The sequence below is a fragment of the Jaculus jaculus genome, chromosome 1 (genome assembly GCF_020740685.1).
Source record: "Jaculus jaculus isolate mJacJac1 chromosome 1, mJacJac1.mat.Y.cur, whole genome shotgun sequence".
In the NCBI taxonomy this organism is placed as follows: Eukaryota; Metazoa; Chordata; class Mammalia; order Rodentia; family Dipodidae; genus Jaculus; species Jaculus jaculus.
The window spans coordinates 319,630,553-319,650,856 of record NC_059102.1 but is presented as its reverse complement, the minus strand read 5'-3'; the positions used below and the strand labels follow the sequence as shown (position 1 = coordinate 319,650,856).

At 43.0% G+C, this 20,304-nt stretch overlaps 1 protein-coding gene across 1 annotated transcript in view; it reads left to right on the top strand.

The window, feature by feature from the left end:
- Pld5 (phospholipase D family member 5) overlaps positions 1-20,304 on the top strand; it is a 369,604-nt gene that overhangs the window by 323,754 nt on the left and 25,546 nt on the right. Inside the window, exon 6 of the mRNA XM_004653274.3 lies at positions 18,282-18,479. Coding sequence (XP_004653331.1) covers positions 18,282-18,479 — 198 coding nt within the window. The remainder of the gene's footprint in view (positions 1-18,281; positions 18,480-20,304) is intronic.

Below are 20,304 nucleotides of genomic sequence, written 5' to 3'. Positions count from 1 at the left end.
TGCATAATAGCACAAAGAATTAAAAATTAAAGATAGTATATTTACAAAGTACCAACTCCATGAAATATAAATCTTATGAAGTGTGTTAATAGCTATGAGGCCCTGATCAAATAAAGTAAAAAGTACTTTAAAATGGAGAGACTTGCTCCGTCATTTGGAAGATGCTGGGTTACTATAATTTCACTTCTCCCACACTAGTCTGTAGCTTTAATGCAGTTCAAATTAAAATCCCTTCATAACTTTGCTAGAAGTTGATGATTGGATTATACAATTTATTTAGAAAGGCAGAAGAATTAGAGTAACTAAAATAACTTTGAAATAGAACAAAGTTGGAGGACTTTATACTACCTGATATTTTAACCTACAAAAAAAGCTGTCAATTTTAAATAGTGTCATATTAAAGAAAGGCTAAGCCAGGCGTGGTGGTGCATGCCTTTCATCCCAGCACTCGGGAGACAGAGGTAGTAGGATTGCCATGAGTTTAAGGCCACTCTGAGACTACATAGTGAATTCCAGGTTAGCCTGAACTAGAGTGAGACCCTACCTAAAAAAGAAAGAAAGAAAGAAAGAAAGAAAGAAAGAAAGAAAGAAAGAAAGAAAGAAAGAAAGAAAGAAAGAAAGAAAGGAAGGAAGGAAGGAAGGAAGGAAGGAAGGAAGGAAGGAAGGAAGGAAGGGAAGGAAGGAAGGGAAGGAAGGAAGGAAGGAAGGAAAGGAAGGAAGGAAGGAAGGAAGGAAGGAAGGAAGGAAGGAAGGAAGGAAGGAAGGAAGGAAGGAAGGAGGGAGGGAGGGAGGGAGGGAAGGAAGGAAGGAAGGAAGGAGGGAAGGAAGGACAGGCAGGCTGGGCAAATAGATTAGTAAAACAGAAGATAAAATCCAGAAATATACCTATATATACCCTATTGAGTGCAAAGGCAATAAATTTTGAACTAATATTGTTGTCAAAATAGGAGACCCCCGGGCATGGTGGTGCATGCCTTTAATCCCAGCACTTGGGTGGCAGAGGTAGGAGGATCATAGTCAGTTCAAGGCCACCCTGAGAATATAGAGTGACTTCCAGGTCAGCCTGAGCTAGAGTGAGACCCTATCTCAAAAAACAAAAATACAAAAAAAAAAAAAAAATAGGAGACCCATAAGTGAAATAATAATAATAAAAAAAATAATAATAATAATGTAGATTCAAACTTCACATTGTGCAAGAAACAACTCAAATCAGAGATCCAGGTACAAGAAGCATATATTCACTTTCTAGAAGAAAATATTTATGGCCAGAAATCAGGCAAAATATTCAAAACATTAACTATGAGGGAAAATGGATAAGCTAGAATTCATTTTAGTTAAGAACTTCTGTTGTTTGAAGTAAAATGCTATAAAAACATGAATATAAGTCTTAGACTAAGATAAAATATTTACAAATCTAACATCTAATAAAGGAAAGTTTCTAGTATACATGAAATTCTCAAACTAAATGAAACCCTTAACCACATAAGTCATTAAAGAAATGTCAATTAAATGGGAAAGTGTGGGGGTGGGGAGGGAGGGAATTACCATGGGATATATTTTATAATCATTGAAAATGTTAATAAAAATTAAAAATTAAAAAAAAAAAAAGAAATGTCAATTAAGCCAGGCGTGGTGGCACATACCTTTAATCCCAGCACTCGGGAGGCAGAGGTAGGAGGATTGCCATGAGTTCGAGGCCACCCTGAGACTCCATAGTGAATTCCAGGTCAGTCTGGGCCAGAGTGAGACCCTACCTCGAAACCTCGAAAACCAAAAGAAGAAAAAAAAAAAGAAAAAAATGTCAATTAAAACCAGTGTCATCCTGATACATGGCTATTAGAATGATAGAAAATTTCAAAACAGAAAGGATATCTGATACTGTTACAAGTGGGGTCTCTTTGTGTGTGTGTGTGTGTGTGTGTGTGTGTGTGTGTGTGTGTGTGTATGTGTGTGTGCATGTGTGTGCACGTGTGTGCACGTGTGTCTAGGTTCTTGGCATCCTACTCAAAGAATCAAAGAAACTCGCATGCAAATAGTGAAGCAGCAAGCAACTTTAAGAGCCAAACCGAGTGGAGAGTGTTCAAAGGCACCAAAAATGATCTGGAGGGGTTGTTGTTTTAGGGGAGGATGGACCAGATGTTAGGGGCACAGCTTGGGTGGTTCCCTAGTTTGATTGATAGCTTTGGCTTATATAAAGTATTCTCAAGCCAGGCGTGGTGGCTCACGCCTTTAATCCCAGCACTCGGGAGGCAGAGGTAGGAGGATTGCCATGAGTTCAAGGCCACTCTGAGATGACAGTTAATTCCAGGTCAGCCTGGACCAGAGTGAGACCCTACCTTGAAAAAAATAAATAAATAAATAAAAATAAAGTGCTCTCTACTGCACATGTTCCTTCCCATGATGCATCAGATTTTAATCCCAGCTGTTCTGATCTTGAATCTGTGGAAGAATATATTTGAATAGGTAGTGATCACGAAGGATTGCTGAGAGGAGGAAGAAACTAGCTCAGCATTTGGAGCAGATGTATTTATGTCCTCAGTACAGCTTGGGGTGGGGTGAGGTCCCAGGTTGCTAGGTGCATTGTTAGGGGAATGGCGTGTTGACTGCTCAAGCCACGCAGTGTCCTGGGTGGCTGAAACCATTCCCTGTCCTTGCCGGCCTCAGTACCAGCAAGGACACCAAACAACTGCTGCCACCATATGGCAACAATGGGACTGAAAATGGTGAAGACACGTTGAAAACAGTTAGGCAGAATCTTATAAAGTTCAATAATCTCACTACAAGTGAAACCAAAACTCTATCTCCTCACAAAATGTGTGCATCTGTAGTAGTTTTATTTGTAGCCATCCATTAAAAAAAAGCTATCCACATGGTTCTTGATTGAGAAGAAACTTCAGCTTATTGCATATATTAAAGACTTCAGAGTAAAAAATGATGAAATAACTATAGCCTACACCATGAATGGATTACAATGCATTATGCCAAGTGAAAGAACCCATGTTTGAAGGACTGTGTGCTCTGTTACCCCATTATTATGACATTCATGCAAGTGAAAAACTGTGGAGTCATATAAAATAGACCAGTGTTGGCCACAAGTTGAGGCTTGACTGACTAAGAAAGACGTAAGGAGGAAGCTAAGGGAGGGATGGTGGCACTGGCTTTATTTTCTTGATTGTGGTAGTGTTTTATGATTATACATCACAATGCCAAGAAATGAGATGCTTAAAAGGGGTGAATTTTATTATATGCAAATTGTACTACAATAAAAATAGAAAATAGGGGCTGGAGAGATGGCTTAGTGGTTAAGCGCTTGCCTATGAAGCCTAAGGACCCCGGTTCGAGGCTCGGTTCCCCAGGTCCCACGTTAGCCAGATGCACAAGGGGGCGCACGCGTCTGGAGTTCGTTTGCAGAGGCTGGAAGCCCTGGCGCGCCCATTCTCTCTCTCTCCCTCTATCTGTCTTTCTCTCTGTGTCTGTCACTCTCAAATAAATAAATTAAAAAAAAAATAGAAAATAATTTTCTTAAAGCCTGTGGTTTTATAACATCATTGACTTTCAAAACTGTCACTCAGAGCTAGGAAGATGGCTCAATAGTAAAAGTGCTTGCTTGCAAAGCCTCCTGACCTGGGTTCCATTCCCAAGACACTCACATAAGCCTGATGCAAAACAAGGCACAAGCATCTCGTGTTTAGAGCAGCAGGATGCCTTGGTGCGCGTGTGCACACACAGGCTTGCACACACGCACATAATTTAACTTTTCTTTAACGAATCTCAGAGAATCACAGAGAAACAGCTTTCCTGTGTGTATTTAAGAAAATTTGATGACGGAGGTAGAAGGAGAGAAGGCCGAGAGAAGCAGAATAGAATGGGGGAGGGATTTCACAATAAAAGTTGGAGTCTTCGTTGACTCTACGGAGGTTCTCTGAGGCTTGGGTCCTGTTGATCTCTCCCTTCCTTTAACCTCATTTAAAAAAATATATTTTTAGGGCTAGAGAGGTAGCTTAGCAGTTAAGGCACTTACCTGGGAAGCCTAAAGACCCAGGTTTGATTCTCCAACAACCACATAAAGCCAGATGCACAAAATGGTGCATACATCTGAAGTTCATTTACAATGGCTAGAGGCCATTCTCTGTGCCTCTCCCTGCTTGCAAACAAATACATTGAAAAAAATAAGTTGAATTTGCAGGTCTCACTCTCCAATTCAGTCTTAGCTCCCTAAACACATTTATATGACATGTTTGTGCTGGTGGCTAAGGCCATAGTCCAACCTATGACACAGAGGGTTCCCCCTGGAACATCAGCCCCTGGGGCCTGTGGTCCAGAGCTCACCACTCACCAGACTCTCCTACCCATCATCTGAGCAGGTGGCAAGAGAGCGTGTCCTCTTCCTTCCCGTGTCCTGTCCTCTGTGCAGGCTGCTTTCTGTTCTGGGCATGTCGTCCCAGCTGCCTTTTCAGAGTTCCCCATCCCCATGAGGCCGTTTTGCATCCATCTAATTCAGCACTCACTCATCTGTCAGTTGAACTACCAGATATTTTAGTCATAGAACATTTGACAAGAGCCTGTAGACTCTGCCTGAAATTATACAAGCTCCCACTACACCTGCTGAGCAACATGCATGGCGCAGAGGTTCAAACTCATCCTAACTGATGCAGTGTTTTCCTTACAGAGAATCACAGAACACGGGCTGTGTTCTCCTTACGTTAGCCCTACAGCGCACCAGCGGCATTGTCCTTCAGCCGCTTTCCAGACGCTTCTCTGTGTCATGGTTCTTCCCATTCGCTTTCCCTCCTCCTGCAGTCTCCGTCACTGCCGCCCACATCCACCCACTCCCCATGCTCCTACTGTACATCCGGGATCCAGACCGGCTTATAAACATCCTGCCTGCTTAACTCAGTGTCTTACACATCAGAGGTGCCACAAATTTAATCACTGGATTGAATTATTTATAAACCCCGGATACTAGTCTATGAGCAGACTAGACAGCTGTCATCTTTCTATAGAAATTACATCACTAACAAAATTAGGAGAATTGTTATTTTGTAATGACACGTGAGACAAACACCTCTCTGTAGTAATGTTTGATTGCTAAAACGTGTTTTTTTTTTTCTGTAACTGTCCTCAGGCACCTAGTTCATTTGAATTATTGATGACAGACATGTTTTGTAATCCAAAAGCATGTAAAGAATTGAATAATTCAGTTTTGATTTTCAGTCCAAATGAGAATTTAGAAAGTGGCAAACCAAGCGTCTATACTCCCCATATCCAGAGGCTCTGCTTTCATTTCCTCCATCAGGCGAAACTTTGGAACCAGCTTTCACTTTTGCTATTTGGTGCCTCTGAGGTTCTGAAAGTGGTCCCAGGCTAGGCCCATGGTCAGTTGGATCTATTGCTTTCCCACCTGTGTCAGTCAAGGCTCTCTACAGGAACAGAACCAGTAGCATGAGTATGTATTATATACAGGGTTTATTGGGTTAGCTGACAGCATATGGGATAAGCATTCCAGCAACGGCTGACTGTGGAGTACAGAGCAGGAGAACTCGTGGTTGTTCAGCCTTCAGCAGTGCCAATCTGGCACTGAAGGCCTGCGGGATTACAGGAGAGCCACTGGTCTTCAATCTAAGTTGGAAAGCTGGGGTCCAGCGTTGATGAAAACTAACAGAGTAAACGCATGGCTCAGCAAGGGCAGCCAGGGAAGACTGGGGTCTTTTGGAGCATCTTTATATAGAGTCCACTCCCGGAAGGGCTGCCCACTCTGGGGCATATTTTCCTCCCTCAGTCCTTTCTGGAAACAACCCAAAAGGGCTTTCTCTTACTTAATTCTTAATATGATCAAGTTGACAGGAAGAGCCGGCAGGGTGCACACTGCGGGGATTCTCCAGTCGCTCTGGGGGAGTTGCTCTGGAGAGAAAGTAGAAGCCACACATTTCAGTACTTCCCAAAGGGTAGAAAGAAGGTATTCATTTTTGGACCAAAGTCTTGGGCAAAGTAGGAACCCTGGAAGGGAGAGAAGACACTTCTCAAAGTCCTGATGGAGATATTAAGGGCCAAGTTATAAAGGGATCACCTGGAGGGAGCCTCAGTCATGATTGACTATTTTGTATTTTGGAAAACCTTACTGGTGATTTTTTTTGTTCATTTTTATTTATTTATTTGAGAGTGACAGACAGAGAGAAAGAGGCAGATAGAGAGAGAAAGAGAGAGAGAATGGGTGTGCCAGGGACTCTAGCCACTGCAAACGAACTCCAGACACGTGCGCCCCCTTGTGCATCTAGTTAACTTGGGTTATCGAAATCGAACCTCGAACAGTCCTTAGGCTTCACAGGCAAGTGCTTAACTGCTAAGCCATCTCTCCAGGCCCTTGCTGGTGATTTTTAAGCCAATGGTTCATGCTAATGTAATTAAAGGTATCTTTGAATCTCTAGTATCATTCCCTCAATGTTCTTAGGAAGCTGCCTTGAGATATTTTTCTCAGCTTGCAAGAGTGATAAGCTGAGAAATGGTTATGTAATTGGTTACTTTTTCTGCTTGAACTAAGAAAGGACAGAATGACAATTTCAGCCACGTAGTAGTAGTAGAGCAGAGTGCATGTTCTGTGGTCTTAATAAGCTAAGTGCTCTTTGTAGCTACCTTCGCATTGATGCTGTGATAAAACACCCAACCAGAAGCAGCTGACAGGGGGAAAGAGTTTATTTCACCTTGCAGTCTCACGAGAAGTTTCAGCGTGGTGGGGAAGGCATGAGCAGATGGTGGACCTCACCTCTTGCCAGAGCATCTGGCAGAAAAGCAGCAAGAGAGTGAGGTGAGCTCTGGCAAGAGCGAAGGTGGGACATAATACTCCTAAACCTACACCCAGAAACATACTTTCTCCAGCAAGGCTGTACCTCCCAAACTGCCACCAGCTGAGGACCAAGCACTCAAAATACACGAGTCTATGGGAGACATGAGACTTAACCACCATGGTGCAGCAGTTGGCAGAAGTATAGACCTAGCAGCTTACCACTCAGCATGATCCCTTCCAGTGTCTGCTTGACCAGAGATGATGATGCCATATATTATTATTCCATGTGTTAGACATTCACCTAAGTAGATTACACATATGTATATATGAATATGTATGGATGTATGCATATATGCATGTGAATATTCATATATATATATATTTATACAAATACATTTGTATATATTTATAGATACACACATGCTAGTCATGTGTTTGCTTAGTTATTATAGCTACCCTGTGAGTGTTCTTATTATTTCATTTACAGAGGAATAAAATCTGACAGTTATGGGCACAAATGGTTAAGGAACTTGCCCTAAGTCCTTTCTGTATTTAACAAGGCAGAGAAGATCCCAGAGTGGCCAGCCATGGTACTCAGGATTCATCTATCCCAGTGGTAGCCCAGACCAGAGCAGAAGCCCATCTCCCCTCATCATCCATGAACCATGTGGATGGGAGGAAAGGACCAATAGATCTAATGTCTTAGCTGGGCATGGTGGCCCACACCTTTAATCCAAGCACTCAGGAGGCAGAGGTAGGAGGATTACCTTGAGTTTGAGGCCACCCTGAGACTGCATAGTGAATTCCTAGAGTGAGACCCTACCTCAAAAAAAAAAAAAAAAAAAAAAAAACATGAAAAGAAGAGCTGAAGTCTCAACTTGGTATGTCTTTTTCATGCCCACTTGCCCCTCATTTGTCCTACTGCTGGGATACAAATACAGGGGAAACAGTGCTGGCTCACAGCAGCAATCCTGAGAAGTCTGGGCGCCTGCACTCTGAATTACATAGGTAACTCATAGGTATTAGGGAAACATGGAATAAAGACTCCCCCCCAACTCCAGGACATAAGAAAGGACCTTTTCCTCTTAAATTTTCTAGAACAGAGTATTTCTGTACTTCAAGATCTCTCAAACTAGATCCTGAATATTTAATTACTTGTGTGAATTGTAAATGACACACTGGAATTTAATTCATTTCCATCCACTTGTCCATTCCTTCCTCATTTAGTAATTTGACTTCAATGAAAAGTAGCTCAAGAGTTATACATTTTTAACTTTACTTTTAAAGAAAATTTCTCAACCTCATAAGGTTACTTAATTATTTCATCTTTACATTAATAATAAGCTAAGTTGTTAATATTCATATAACTGTTAATATCCTGGTGCATAAGTGGAGTGAGATATTTTATAAATCCAAAGAAGAAATGAAGTTGCTCAGGAATAGCCTAATATTTTATCAGAAGTGAGCAGATCCTCTGAGGGATTTGAAAAGGTTAAAACACAGTCACCTAAAACTAAAATGACCTCAACTTGGTGCAATAAAATGTCAAGAAGACAGGGGCCTGGCATGGAGGTGTGCCTATCATCATAGCCTTGGAAAGCTGAGGCTATAGAATCATGAGTTTGAAGCTAGCCTAGGCTACACAGCAAGATTCTGTCTCAAACAAGCCACTTATATTACAAGCCAAGAAGCTAGGGAAGCAAATGACACCAGGGCCCCATAATCCCCTTTGAAGGTACATTAATAATGGCATGAGGACTTCTGCTTCCCAAAGGTTTCATCACCTCTCAATAGCATCATCTTGGGGTCCAAGTCTTTAAGACATGGACTTCTGAGGGTCATTCAGTGCCCAAACTGTAGCAAGGACAAATGGGGAATAAGTCCTAATGGGCATAATAAACTGAAAATCAAATCTGGTGGTAGCTGCACACTATGAAAATACTAAACAAACATTGAACTATTCAGTCCCTTATGATTAATCTTGTCAGCTTGATTGGATCTGGAATTAACTAGGAGAAAAATACCCGGACATGACTGTGAGGGACTTTCTAGATTGGGTTAAGTGAGGTGGGAAGACCTAACCTAACTGTGGGTGATGCCATTCCATGGGCTGGGAGAAAGCAAGTGAAAGCATTCATCTGTCTTTGCTTCCTGATTGTTGACATAATGTGACCAGTTCTGCTACATGCTCCTGCCCTGTGCCTTCACCATCATGATGGACCCAAACTATAAACCAAAACAAACCTCTCCCCCCTTAAGATAATTGAATTCCCTACTTTAGATGGATAAATTGTTCGGTATGTGAATTATAGCTCAATAAAATTGTGTGTAAAAATAAAAATAGACCATAGGAAGCAAGAATGACAGGTGGAACCATGTGTTATTTTTTACTTACTTTTCAATGCTTCTACAGAAGATAGAATGAAACTGAAGTAATCCAAAGACTATCTGAAAAGTGTTTCTAATGTTTTTCATTTCATTCTACTTTCACTTCTCCAAGATTTCTCCCATAGACATTCTCCTGTCTCTATACACTCAGGGTTTCATCTTATTTCTCTTTGCTGGATAAAGACAAAAGCCTTTTGTGTGTATTCCTAATAGCAGAAATAAAAATTTTCTAATGAACTGTGTATACTGGAAAGTTTTCACAACTTTATAAAAGATGAAGCAAACACTGATTAAATTGAAAACATTAAAGGGAGGGGAGGGAAAAGAAGAGAGAAGGGTTGGCAGGTGGGCTGATGAACCCAGCGTGGTACTTTCATTGTAAAAAGTTCCCAGGGCTGGAGAGATGGCTTAGCGGTTAAGCGCTTGCCTGTGAAGCCTAAGGACCCCGGTTCGAGGCTTGGTTCCCCAGGTCCCACGTTAGCCAGATGCACAAGGGGGCGCATGCGTCTGGAGTTCGTTTGCAGAGGCTGGAAGCCCTGGCACGCCCATTCTCTCTCTCTCCCTCTATCTGTCTTTCTCTCTGTGTCTGTTGCTCTCAAATAAATAAATAAATAATTTTTTAAAAAGTTCCCAAAAACCCAAAATTATAGGACATTATTCTATGATAAGTCAATTCTCTCTGTTTCCTTAATTTTGAAATAAAGCCAAACTAGATGCTCTCCACAATTCCTTCATCTTCTCTTGTCTCTCATATGAGTCATCTTCCCTTGGGCAGACATTATCATTCCCACATGGTAGACTTGAAAACAAAACACCAGTGAGTTCACTGGCACCGGCCACTCACTTGGGAGCGCAGGTCTAGAAAAATAAGGACCTCAGAACGGAGTCTCTCTTGGAGCTCCCAGGATAAAATTCTTTTTTTTTAAACCCTGTAAGAAAAATTTCACCTTGAAGGTACAATGAAATGAAGCCAGAGCTCTCAGTAATTAAATTTCCTTCAATAACTCAGAATATAAATCAGCAGCTAACTGGGCGCTCACAGTTGCTCACAGTTGCAAGATACTTTGTCTTTGCCAGGAAAATTCAAGAAATAGAAGTTTACATTTCTATAAAATCATGGAAACAACCATGCCAGACATACGTGGATGATAAATTGAGCTGTGCTTACACTAAATTGTATTAATTATTCTGAATTACAGCAGAGTATGAGGCTAATGCCTCTCTGCTCCCTATGCTGCTGACAGGCACATCCATCAGATGCCTGCCCCGCCTTCCACGGGGCCACAGACCCATTAAGCCAAGCCTGGCTTTTTTATGCGACCACTCATGTTCTGGCCAAAGAGATCGTCACTGGCTGCATTGCCTCTGATAATTGATTTCCACTAATCCTAAGAAAACCATCAATAAAAATACTTTTTCTGGTGCACCGTGCTGTTATCCCAGCCCGCAGAAGCTGAAGCAGGAATCTAGCAAGTTTGAGGCCAGCTATATTCGTTACTTGCTGCTGTGACAAAACTCAAGGAAGAAAGAGTTCATTTTGGTTCACAGGTTTAAGTTCAGTTCATCACCATGGGGAAGGCATGGTGCTGGGCTGGGAGGCACCTGGTGACATTGGAAAGAGAGATGAATTGAGGCGTTCAGCTATTTTTCTGCGTGTGTGTGTGTGTGTGTGTGTGTGTGTGTGTGTGTGTGTGTATTGGTTGCTTTGAATATTAATGCATATCCTCCCCATAACCAAAGGCATTTTTTATTAAGCTTGAAACCTACGTCTCAAAATGCTTGCTGGAAGAGGTGTCAATGGCAGTGGATCTTTTAGTGCAGACCCAAGGCGTGTTCAGAGTCCGTGGGGCTCTGGCTGTTCCTGTTTGCGGAAGCTAGTTACTGACCTTCTCTGCTATGGATCTATGGAATTGAGCAGCTTCTTCTGCTATGATGGAACTTCCCGGCATTCTGCCAGCCTGAAATAAACCCTTTCCTCCCATAAGCTGCTTCTGGTTGGAAGTTTGTCCCAGCCACAATACGCAACTGTGTGTGTGTGTTAGTATGTGGAGGATAGGCACGTTTACGTGCTGACTTGCAGCAGCTGGAGAAGAACGTGCAGTGCCCCCTCCATCATTCACCTACTGCTGCAGGCAGGCTCGCGTTGCTGGTAGAAATCACCCAACCAAGAACAGCTTGAGGGGAAAAGAGTTTTATTTTGGTTTACAGGCTCAAGGGGAAGCTCCACAATGGCAGGGGGAAATGATGGCATGAGCAGAGGGTGGACACCACCCCCTGGCCCATATAAGGTGGACAATAGGAACAGGAGAGTGTGCCAAACACTAGCAAGGGGGAGCTGGCTATAAAACCCTTAAGCCCGCCCCCAACAATACACTGCCTCCAAGAGGCATTAATTCCCAAATCTCCCATCAGCTGGGAACTTAGCATTCAGAACACTTAAGTTTATGAGGGACACCTGAATCAAACCACCACATTCTGCCCCTGGCCCCCATAAACGAATAACCATACATGTTGTAAAATGCAATACATTCATCCAACTGTAAAAGTCCCCATAGTTTTTATCAATTCCAATGATGTTCATATATCTCCATAATCCAAGGTGTTTTAACTGAGCTGTAATACCAAAAATTAAATAAATAACCTCAAAAGAACCATAATGGCACAGAACAAACATTCATACTGCAAAAGATGGCATTGAGCATAGCAAAGAAATACTTAACCAATACAAAATTTAAACAAGGCAAACATCAGACTCTGTAGCTTCAAGTCCAGCAACTCTAGTCAATGACAAATTTCCAAGTCTGATCATTATAACCAGCAACAAGTCTTTGGAATTCCAATTCCACCCCTCCAGCGAGGCTACTCACAGTCCTGGAAAACTTCATCAGGCCCGGTAGCTCTCCTTGGCAGCCATCTCATGGCTCCTGCATCTCTACTGGGTCTCCATTGCAATCCATAGTTCAGCTCCATGGCTCCATTGGGTCTCCACGCAGGTGTCCAGCAAACCCGCTTCACACTGCCCATGGCCATTTCCAAAACACAAGACCATGTTGCAAACTCAATGACCCTCTCTTTCCTGCATTTCTTATACTCCGTAATACCAAACAGGGTATTTGTTAATACAGGAGGGAATGAAGCAGACTGAAGAACAGGACATTCCTTGAGCACTCAGACCCCTTCAAAAGAGTCTACATTCTTCCTGCTGCCCCAGTGCAGGTCAGCTGGCCCAGTCTCAAAGGTTGTAATCTCTCATGTAATTATAGCTGAACAGGCAACAGTTCTGACCCAAAGGCTTCTTTTTGTTTCTGTGCCATATCCCTCTACTCACGTAAGTCCACTTCTACACAAAGCAACCCTGCACAACTTTTCAGGACATGGGCATAACAGCAAACTTCCCACACAAACTGCTAGCCCAGTCCAAGCAAAGCTCTTTCTCACCCTCACAAGCCAAACCTCACAATCCATAGTTCTTATTGCATTCAGACCAGAATAGTCCATCAAGCTGTACTTACAGCACTGCAAGACATCTCTTTGGCCAAGGTTTCACATCCTTCCACATTCCTCTTGAAAATCAGCTCCCAAAGGCCAAAGCCACACAGTCAGGTGTCTATCAGCAATTCCACTCCTTGGTACCACTTTACTGTTGCAGTCTGATTTGCCTTGCAGGTAGAAATCATCCAACCAAGAGCAGCTTGTGGAGAAATAAAGAGGTCTATTTTGGCTTATAGGCTCGAGGAGAAGGTCCATGATGGCAGGGGAAAATGATGGCATAAGCAGAAGTTAGACATTGCCCCCTGGCCCACATAAGGTGGACAATAGCAACAGGAGAGTGTGCCAAACAGTGGCATGGGGAAATTGGCTATAACACCCATAAGCCCACCCCCAACAATATACTGCCTCCTGGAGGGTTTAATTTCCAGTTGCAATCAGCTGGGAAGACTAGCAGTCAGAATACTTAGCTAGGTTTATGGGGGACACCTGAAGCAAACCGCCACACCCACCTGTTTTATTCCTTGTGACAGAATCTCTTGTTGATTCCACAGCGTGCCTTTTATGCGCCCCAGCCATTTCCTAGTCTCCACTTGCCACAGTACCGCGGTTACAGATACGCATGGCCGTGACCACCTGTCTACACGGTTCTGGAGACTCAAACTTGAGCAGTCTCGGCCCCTCTTACTTGCTCAGGAGGCACACTTAACTGCTGAGCCGTCTCTCCAGCCTTTCACAGCTTTCTCCTTTGTATTCAGTCTGGTGCCTAAACCGTGGAACAGTAGCACCCACAGTTAGTGTGGCTCTTCCCCCGCTCAATTAACCTAAGCTAGAAACTCCCTCCCAGACATGCTCAGAGGTTTATCCTAGATGATTCTAGATCCTGTCAAGTTGATAATCCATACTAACCAGCAAGAACAAAATCTAGGGCTCTTCTAGCCCAACATCTCAACGCTTCCACATTCCTTCCTCAAACCACTTCCGAAGGCCTAAGCACCGCATGGTTTATTATTAGCAATAGGCCCACTACTGAGAACCAGTTTTATGTATCTCTAACTTTTCTCATTGCTGCAACAAAATTTCTAACAAAAGTGACTTCAGGAAAGAAAGGTTTATTTTGGCTCACAGTTTGAGGGGTGGCCTATCAGGGCAGGCAAGACATGGTGGCGAGAGTGGAGGCAGCTGGTCACACTGCGTCACAGGCAGGAAGCAGAGAGATAAGGCTGGTGCCCATGTCTCCTCGTCCCTGATATTCAGTCTGGGACCCTCCCCCCACGGAATGATGCTGTCCCCACTTAGGGTGAGTCTTCCCAACTCAACTAACCAGTTTAGAAACCCCTTCACAGACATGCCCTAAGGCTTGTCTCTGAGGTGATCCTAGATCCTGCCAGGTTGGAAATACAAACCCAAGCACCAGGTTAGTCCTCACAGCAAGCTCCAGGCTAGCCAGAACCACAGAGAGAGAACTGTCTCAAACAAAAACAAAACAAAACAAAAGTTATGTTTTCCCAAATTTTTGCTTCAGTTTCAACCTCAACCTACCTTATCAGACAAAAGGAAAACACGCTTGCAATCAGCAGGACTTAACCCTCACCCCCAGGGAACATCTGAAGTCATGGGTGCTCCACTTTGCAAAGAACTGTCTGTGACAAATACTGGTTTCTCTCATTTTGTGGTCCTAGGTTTCATTTTATTTATTCACTTGAGAGATAGAAAGAAAGAAAGAGTTTGCCAGGGCTTCCAGCTACTGAAAATGAACTTCAGATGCATGTGCTACTTTGTGCATCTGTCTTACTTGGGTACTGGGGAATTGAACCTGAGTCCTTAGGCTTTGAAAGCAAGTGCTTTAACCTCTAAGCCATTTTTCCAGCCCAAGATCCTAGATTTTATACAGAGCCATGTGTGTATATAGGATATGAAATTATATGGAAAATCATCAAGGGTAATAAAGCGGACCAATGGAAAGGGCAGGAGAGGATGTGGGGAGGGGAGGGGAGGAGGTACAGGGCAGGGAAACAGCCAAAGTACATGACGGGCTTGGATAAACGTGCCCTTATGGAACACAGTTCAATGTGCAGCTATTTTGTGCCAACAAAATATTTCAGACACGAGGACTGGAGAGATGGCTTAGCGACCAAGGAATTTGCCTGCAAAGCCTAAGGACCCAGGTTTGATTCTCCAGGTCCCACCTAAGCCAGATGCACAAGGGGGCGCACGCATCTGGGGTTCACTTGCAGTGGCTGGAGGCCCTGATGTGCCCATTCTCATTCTCTCTCTCCCTCTTTCTGTCTTAAATAAATAAATAAATAAAATTTCAGACACAAATAAATGGAAGGACAGCCAACCCCCAAAATAATTCTTTCTAGGCCGGGCGTGGTGGCATACACACCTTTAACCTCAGCACTAAGGAGACAGAGGTAGGAGGATCTCCGAGAGTTTGAGGCCACCCTGAGACTATGTAGTGAATTCCAGGTCAGCCTGGGCTAGAGTGAGAACATACCTCAAAGAAAATAAAAAAGATTCTCTCTGAAAACTTAATATTAACTAGTCTTTGAGACTGATAATCCCAGCTTCTTTGTTTACCAAATGTTCATGTGTGCAAGTTGGGTTTGATTTCCCAGTACCCATATAAAGCCAGATGCACCAAATGGTGCAACGCATCCAGAGTTCATTTGCAGCAGCAAGAGACCCTGGGCACCTACTCTCTCTCTCCTCCCTTCCACCTTTTCTTCTAGTAAATAAATAAATAAAAATATTTTTCCTTGGGCTGGAGGGATGGCTTTGAGATTAAAGCTTTTGCCTGCAAAGCCAAAGGACCCAGGCTCGATTCCCCAGGCCTCACATTAGCCAGATGCACAAGGTGGTACATGCATCTAGAGTTCATTTACAGTGGCTGGAGGCCCTGGCATGCCCATTCTCTCTCCCTCTCTCTCTGTCAAATAAATAAATAAATAAATAAATAAATAAATAAATAAATAAATAAATAAATAAAATTGAAAAAAATATTCCTGAACCAACTGCTCCCTAAGAATAATTCTCTTCCAAAGAATCAGCAGCTGATGAGCCTTCCCCATTTCAAGACGATTTTGTTCAGACTGCTGGACCATTCAGTCAATCAAATGGACTTACTTCTGACTGCATGGGCCAGGTCTGTGAACCCACTGAAAAGCCAGGGCAGCCCTGCAAGATACCCAGTGGCTTATGGTTATGCACAGAGGCTGGCCAGGCTGGGCATCCGCTATAAGCCAGAGACTGTCTTTGACAGGTGAGGTGTATCTTGTTGCTAAGACAACAGTAAAAATGCCTCCATCAGTGAACCTAACCTTTGACTTCTTCTTTGATAATCCAGACATGAAAACTCATCAGAAGCCAAATCTCTCTCTTGTGTGTCCGGCTGTTATCATTTTTAGAAGGTTTGTTTATAAATCTATCCAGAGTTTTGTCTCTGGATGAAAACTCTACAATCTAGTTTTATTTATTCCATCTTTAACGGCACGTTGAATCGAATGTGAAATGACTCCACAGTAGCGCCTGTTTCAAGACTTGGTCCCCAGCTGGGGATGCTGCTTGGAGAAGTGGTGGAACCTTTTGGACACAAGGTCTAGCTGGTGGATGTAGAACCACAGAGGTGGGACGTACAGGGTTTTAACCAGGCTGGTTCCAGCTCGTGTGCTGCGTCCTTCCTGATCTGTGGAGATGTGAGGAAGCTGTAACACAACCTCCCCTGCCCTGGACCGGTTCCATCCTAGCTGCCATCCCTTCCTCACCACGAGGGGCTACATCTCTATAAACCATGAGTCAAAATGCATCCTTCCCCTCTGAAGTTGTCAGGTATTTTGGGCACAGTGACAAGAAAAATAACTAGTGAAAGCGGTGGTGGAAAGAATGTAAGAGCAAAAGGACGGGTAGGACTCCTTACAAGGCACTCTTCCAGATGCAAAAAGGCCTGGATGTCCGTGACCTCGCAGTGCCTGACACTACCTACACAAGACCCTCATAAAAGGAGGGAAAAATCATGACACAGAATAAAAGAGGCTGATTGAGAGGGGGAAGGGCTGTGATGGAAAGTGGAGTTGCAAAGGGAAAGGTGGGGGGTGGGAATTCTCATGCTTCATTATCTATAATTATGGAAGTTGTCAGTAAAAAAGAAAAAAAGAAAGAAAGAAAAATAACTAACACAATGTCACAGTGTTTTTCTAGGGATGAGCTCGAGTCATCCTGAGGCTGGAGCAGGTGCTGAGGGGAAGTTTGATTCTCTTTGCAGCTCTTGTCCTCCTCTTTCCTTCTTCCTGCCTTCAGATCCTAGCTGTTGGGTAGCCACAGAGCAGAGCGATGTCAGGCATGGCAGACAAACAGTCACACACCAGCCACTTGATTCATACTACAGGGGAAAGCGACACTAAGTCCTTGTCTAAACGGAGCCATTGGGAATGCAAGTAACTGAAGAAAGTTGAGCTGGAGAGAGGAACAGAAAGGAAGCTTCAGGGATGGAGAGATGGCTTAGTGGTTAAGGTACTTGCCTGTGAAGCCTAAGGACCCAGGTTTGATTCCCCAGTACCCGCATAAGTCAGATGCACATGGTGGCGTATGCATCTGAAGTTCGTTTGCAGTGGCCGGAGGCCCTGGTGCTCCCATTTTATTTCCCTCTCTCTCATAAATAAATAAATATAAAAAAGAAAGGGAACATCATAGCCATGGGCTCCGGGGCTCTCACACCGCCCTGCACAGGGAGTCAGGTTACATAAAGCATGCACATTTGTGTGCTGCTATTTTCTAACCAATCATTCTGTCACTTTCATCAACTAAATCACACATCACATGTAGTTTCCTCAACGACATGATGGACTCAGAGGTCATCTTTCTGGGTCTACTTGACCAGGGTTCAGAAAATCTACATTCAGATTCCTAATTTTCCATAAATTCAATCCCTAAGTTGCTACTTTACATAATTGTGAGGGCCTTTCTTTCCTTATCCATTCATTGAGGGAGACAGGCAAAAAGTAAATCTCCATGGTCTTTGTGGCATAGGCTCTATTGGTCCACTACTCTCAAGACGAAGCATTTCAAAAAGAATGACTGTTAGCATTTTTAATGATCATTGTGTTAGAGATATTGCTCCAAGACCTTCATATATAACCATCCTAATTTCATAGCAATTTTATGGAAGAATCCACTGAGATTTATACATTCAGTAGGTTTATCTGGAATTGCACAGCTCCAAAGTGTAGACCTGGAACCAGTTTCCAGGTAATGGGGCTCCAGAATCTATGGCTATAATTATTTTGTTACACTGCGAAGAAAGGTCTTTGTCCCACTGTGTGATTTAAGGAGCCATTAAAAGTAATAAATAATATTTAAAAATTTAAAAATGATGTTGAGGTAGCAAATTTGAAAAGCCAATATAAAAAGTGTAGGTGGAGATTATCTGCAAGAGTGCAGATGAAGAAGTGAAGGGAAACTCAACTCAAATGTTATGTTATTGTTGTAGCATATCTCTTCTATAAACTACACATATAAAAATGCAAAAAGATGTCACCTCCATAGATTCGTATGCATTTTTTTTCTCTGAGGGTAACACCATCAGATGCACCCCACATTGATGCTTTCAATTTTAATTTCACAGATGAAAGAGCTTGGTGTCATCTTCTACAACTGCAGCTGCCTGGTCCTCGATTTACAAAGGATATTTGCTTTATATAGCTCATTAAAATTCAAGAGCAGAGTGCCTCAGACCTGGTCCAAGAGACTCTATGGAGTCTATGACAATGAAAAGAAGTTACAGCTTCAGTTGAATGAAACCAAATCACAAGCCTTCGTGTCGGTGAGTCCCTGTACCTTCATACCTTCCCCTCCCCCCCTTTTTCCTCTCCTTCCCCCAAAGGCTCGGTGTGAGTTCTAACACCTCCATGTGAACTTAAGTTGAGCAAGAAGAGAAGGTTTGGTTCAGCCCACCATGTGAAGTTAGGATGCATCCTCTGTGTGTCAACCATGTGACAAACCAGTAATAATAGTACACCTTAATAATGATCCCAGAGCCTTTGTCACCTGATTTGTGACTAGGTCACTTAGTCCTGATCCTGTGGCCATTCTACACACGAAGCCACTAGAACTTTCTGACAGCACACAGTTCATCGCATGGGAAGTGCTAAGGAGCACCAGCAAGAGGATCTTCTGATACTAGAGAACCTGTTCACCCATTTCCCTACTCGCCATCAATTATCCCCAGATGCTCCTAACGGGAAAAATCTTTGACAAGACAAATCTGAGGGGATCCCGGTATACAAAACAGGTGAAAGTCAGAGCTGCCCTGTTTGCTTGGGGCTGCAGGACAAGAAGCCACTCAACAGAGCAAAATACTCACCCGGAGCCCCACTGCAAACCGGGAGCCCATCCTCACCTCCCCGTTCCTTCACCCCACCGCCCCCTCCACAAGCTGTCCTGCAGCGTCATGAGAACAGGCAGGGTTGATACTTGGGTCTCCAAGCCGAATACCCAAACTCTGAGCAGCTATGATTCAGCTAAAGCAATCGGTGCACGTTTCTGGGACCCAGCCCCGCCCAGGCCCTGTATCTGGAGTGAGACTTTGGAAGTGTGATTTAAATCACGCTTCTGAACTGAGCTTGGTGCTTGGAGCAACCTCTATAAACCACTCTCCCATCAGCATGTTTATGCCAAAAATTTGCATGTTAAAAAGCATTTTATCTGAGTGACTGCGTCCTTTTGGCCTGTTCACATGAAAGTATACAATACAAATATTTAACAGTGTAGTGGTGGAAAGCAGAGCAGGCTGAAATTTTTTGTCCAAAAACAACAACAACAAAAAATTCACAGATGTCTGAGGAGCAGAAAATAGATGATGGACTTTTTATCAAAGCCTTAAGATTTTTTCTAAAGCATAGAGGTCAAGAATGCAATAGTAAGGAGGATCACTGCATAGCGTTTTACTGGCAACATTTCATTGCCTCTCAAGATGACTCTAGCGTTCCTGGCTCCCTGTATATGAGCAGGCCTAGGTAAACAGTGTGACATGATACCCTAGCCAGGAGGTGCCGAAAAAACAAGTCAGAAGCAGTAATTAATTCATAGGTTAATTTGTGTAGCCATGTATGTTGAATTTGAGATATCAGTCCTGCAGATAATTGAATAAGGCTCGTGCATAAATTTAAATTCTGACCTTTCAACTTGGCAGGTATTTCATTGATTGATTCTGAAGCTACCATGTCTACCACAGACAGCCTCGGGCCTTTTGAAAACTCCACTAAAATAAAGTCTTTTTTCTGGCCCCAAGTTAAGGTACTTGCCTGAAGGCCCAGATTTGCTTCCCCAGTGCCCACATAAAGCCAGATGCACAAAGTGGCACTTGTATCTGGAATTCATTGGCAGGTGGCAGGAGGCCCTGATGTGCCCATTCTCTCTCAAATAAATTTTTTTTCAAAAAAAATTTTTAAAAAGACATAGATATCAAACAAACTATAAAACATTTTAAACTGTGTAATGCCCTTATTTTCTATTTCCATTTGTTTAATTTAATAATTTTATTTTTATTTAACATCAATAATATCAAGCCTACCTTTAAATTTCAGTTCAACAGATTAACTGATTGAAAACTGTTTTGACTATATATCTAACAGGGGATTAATATTTAG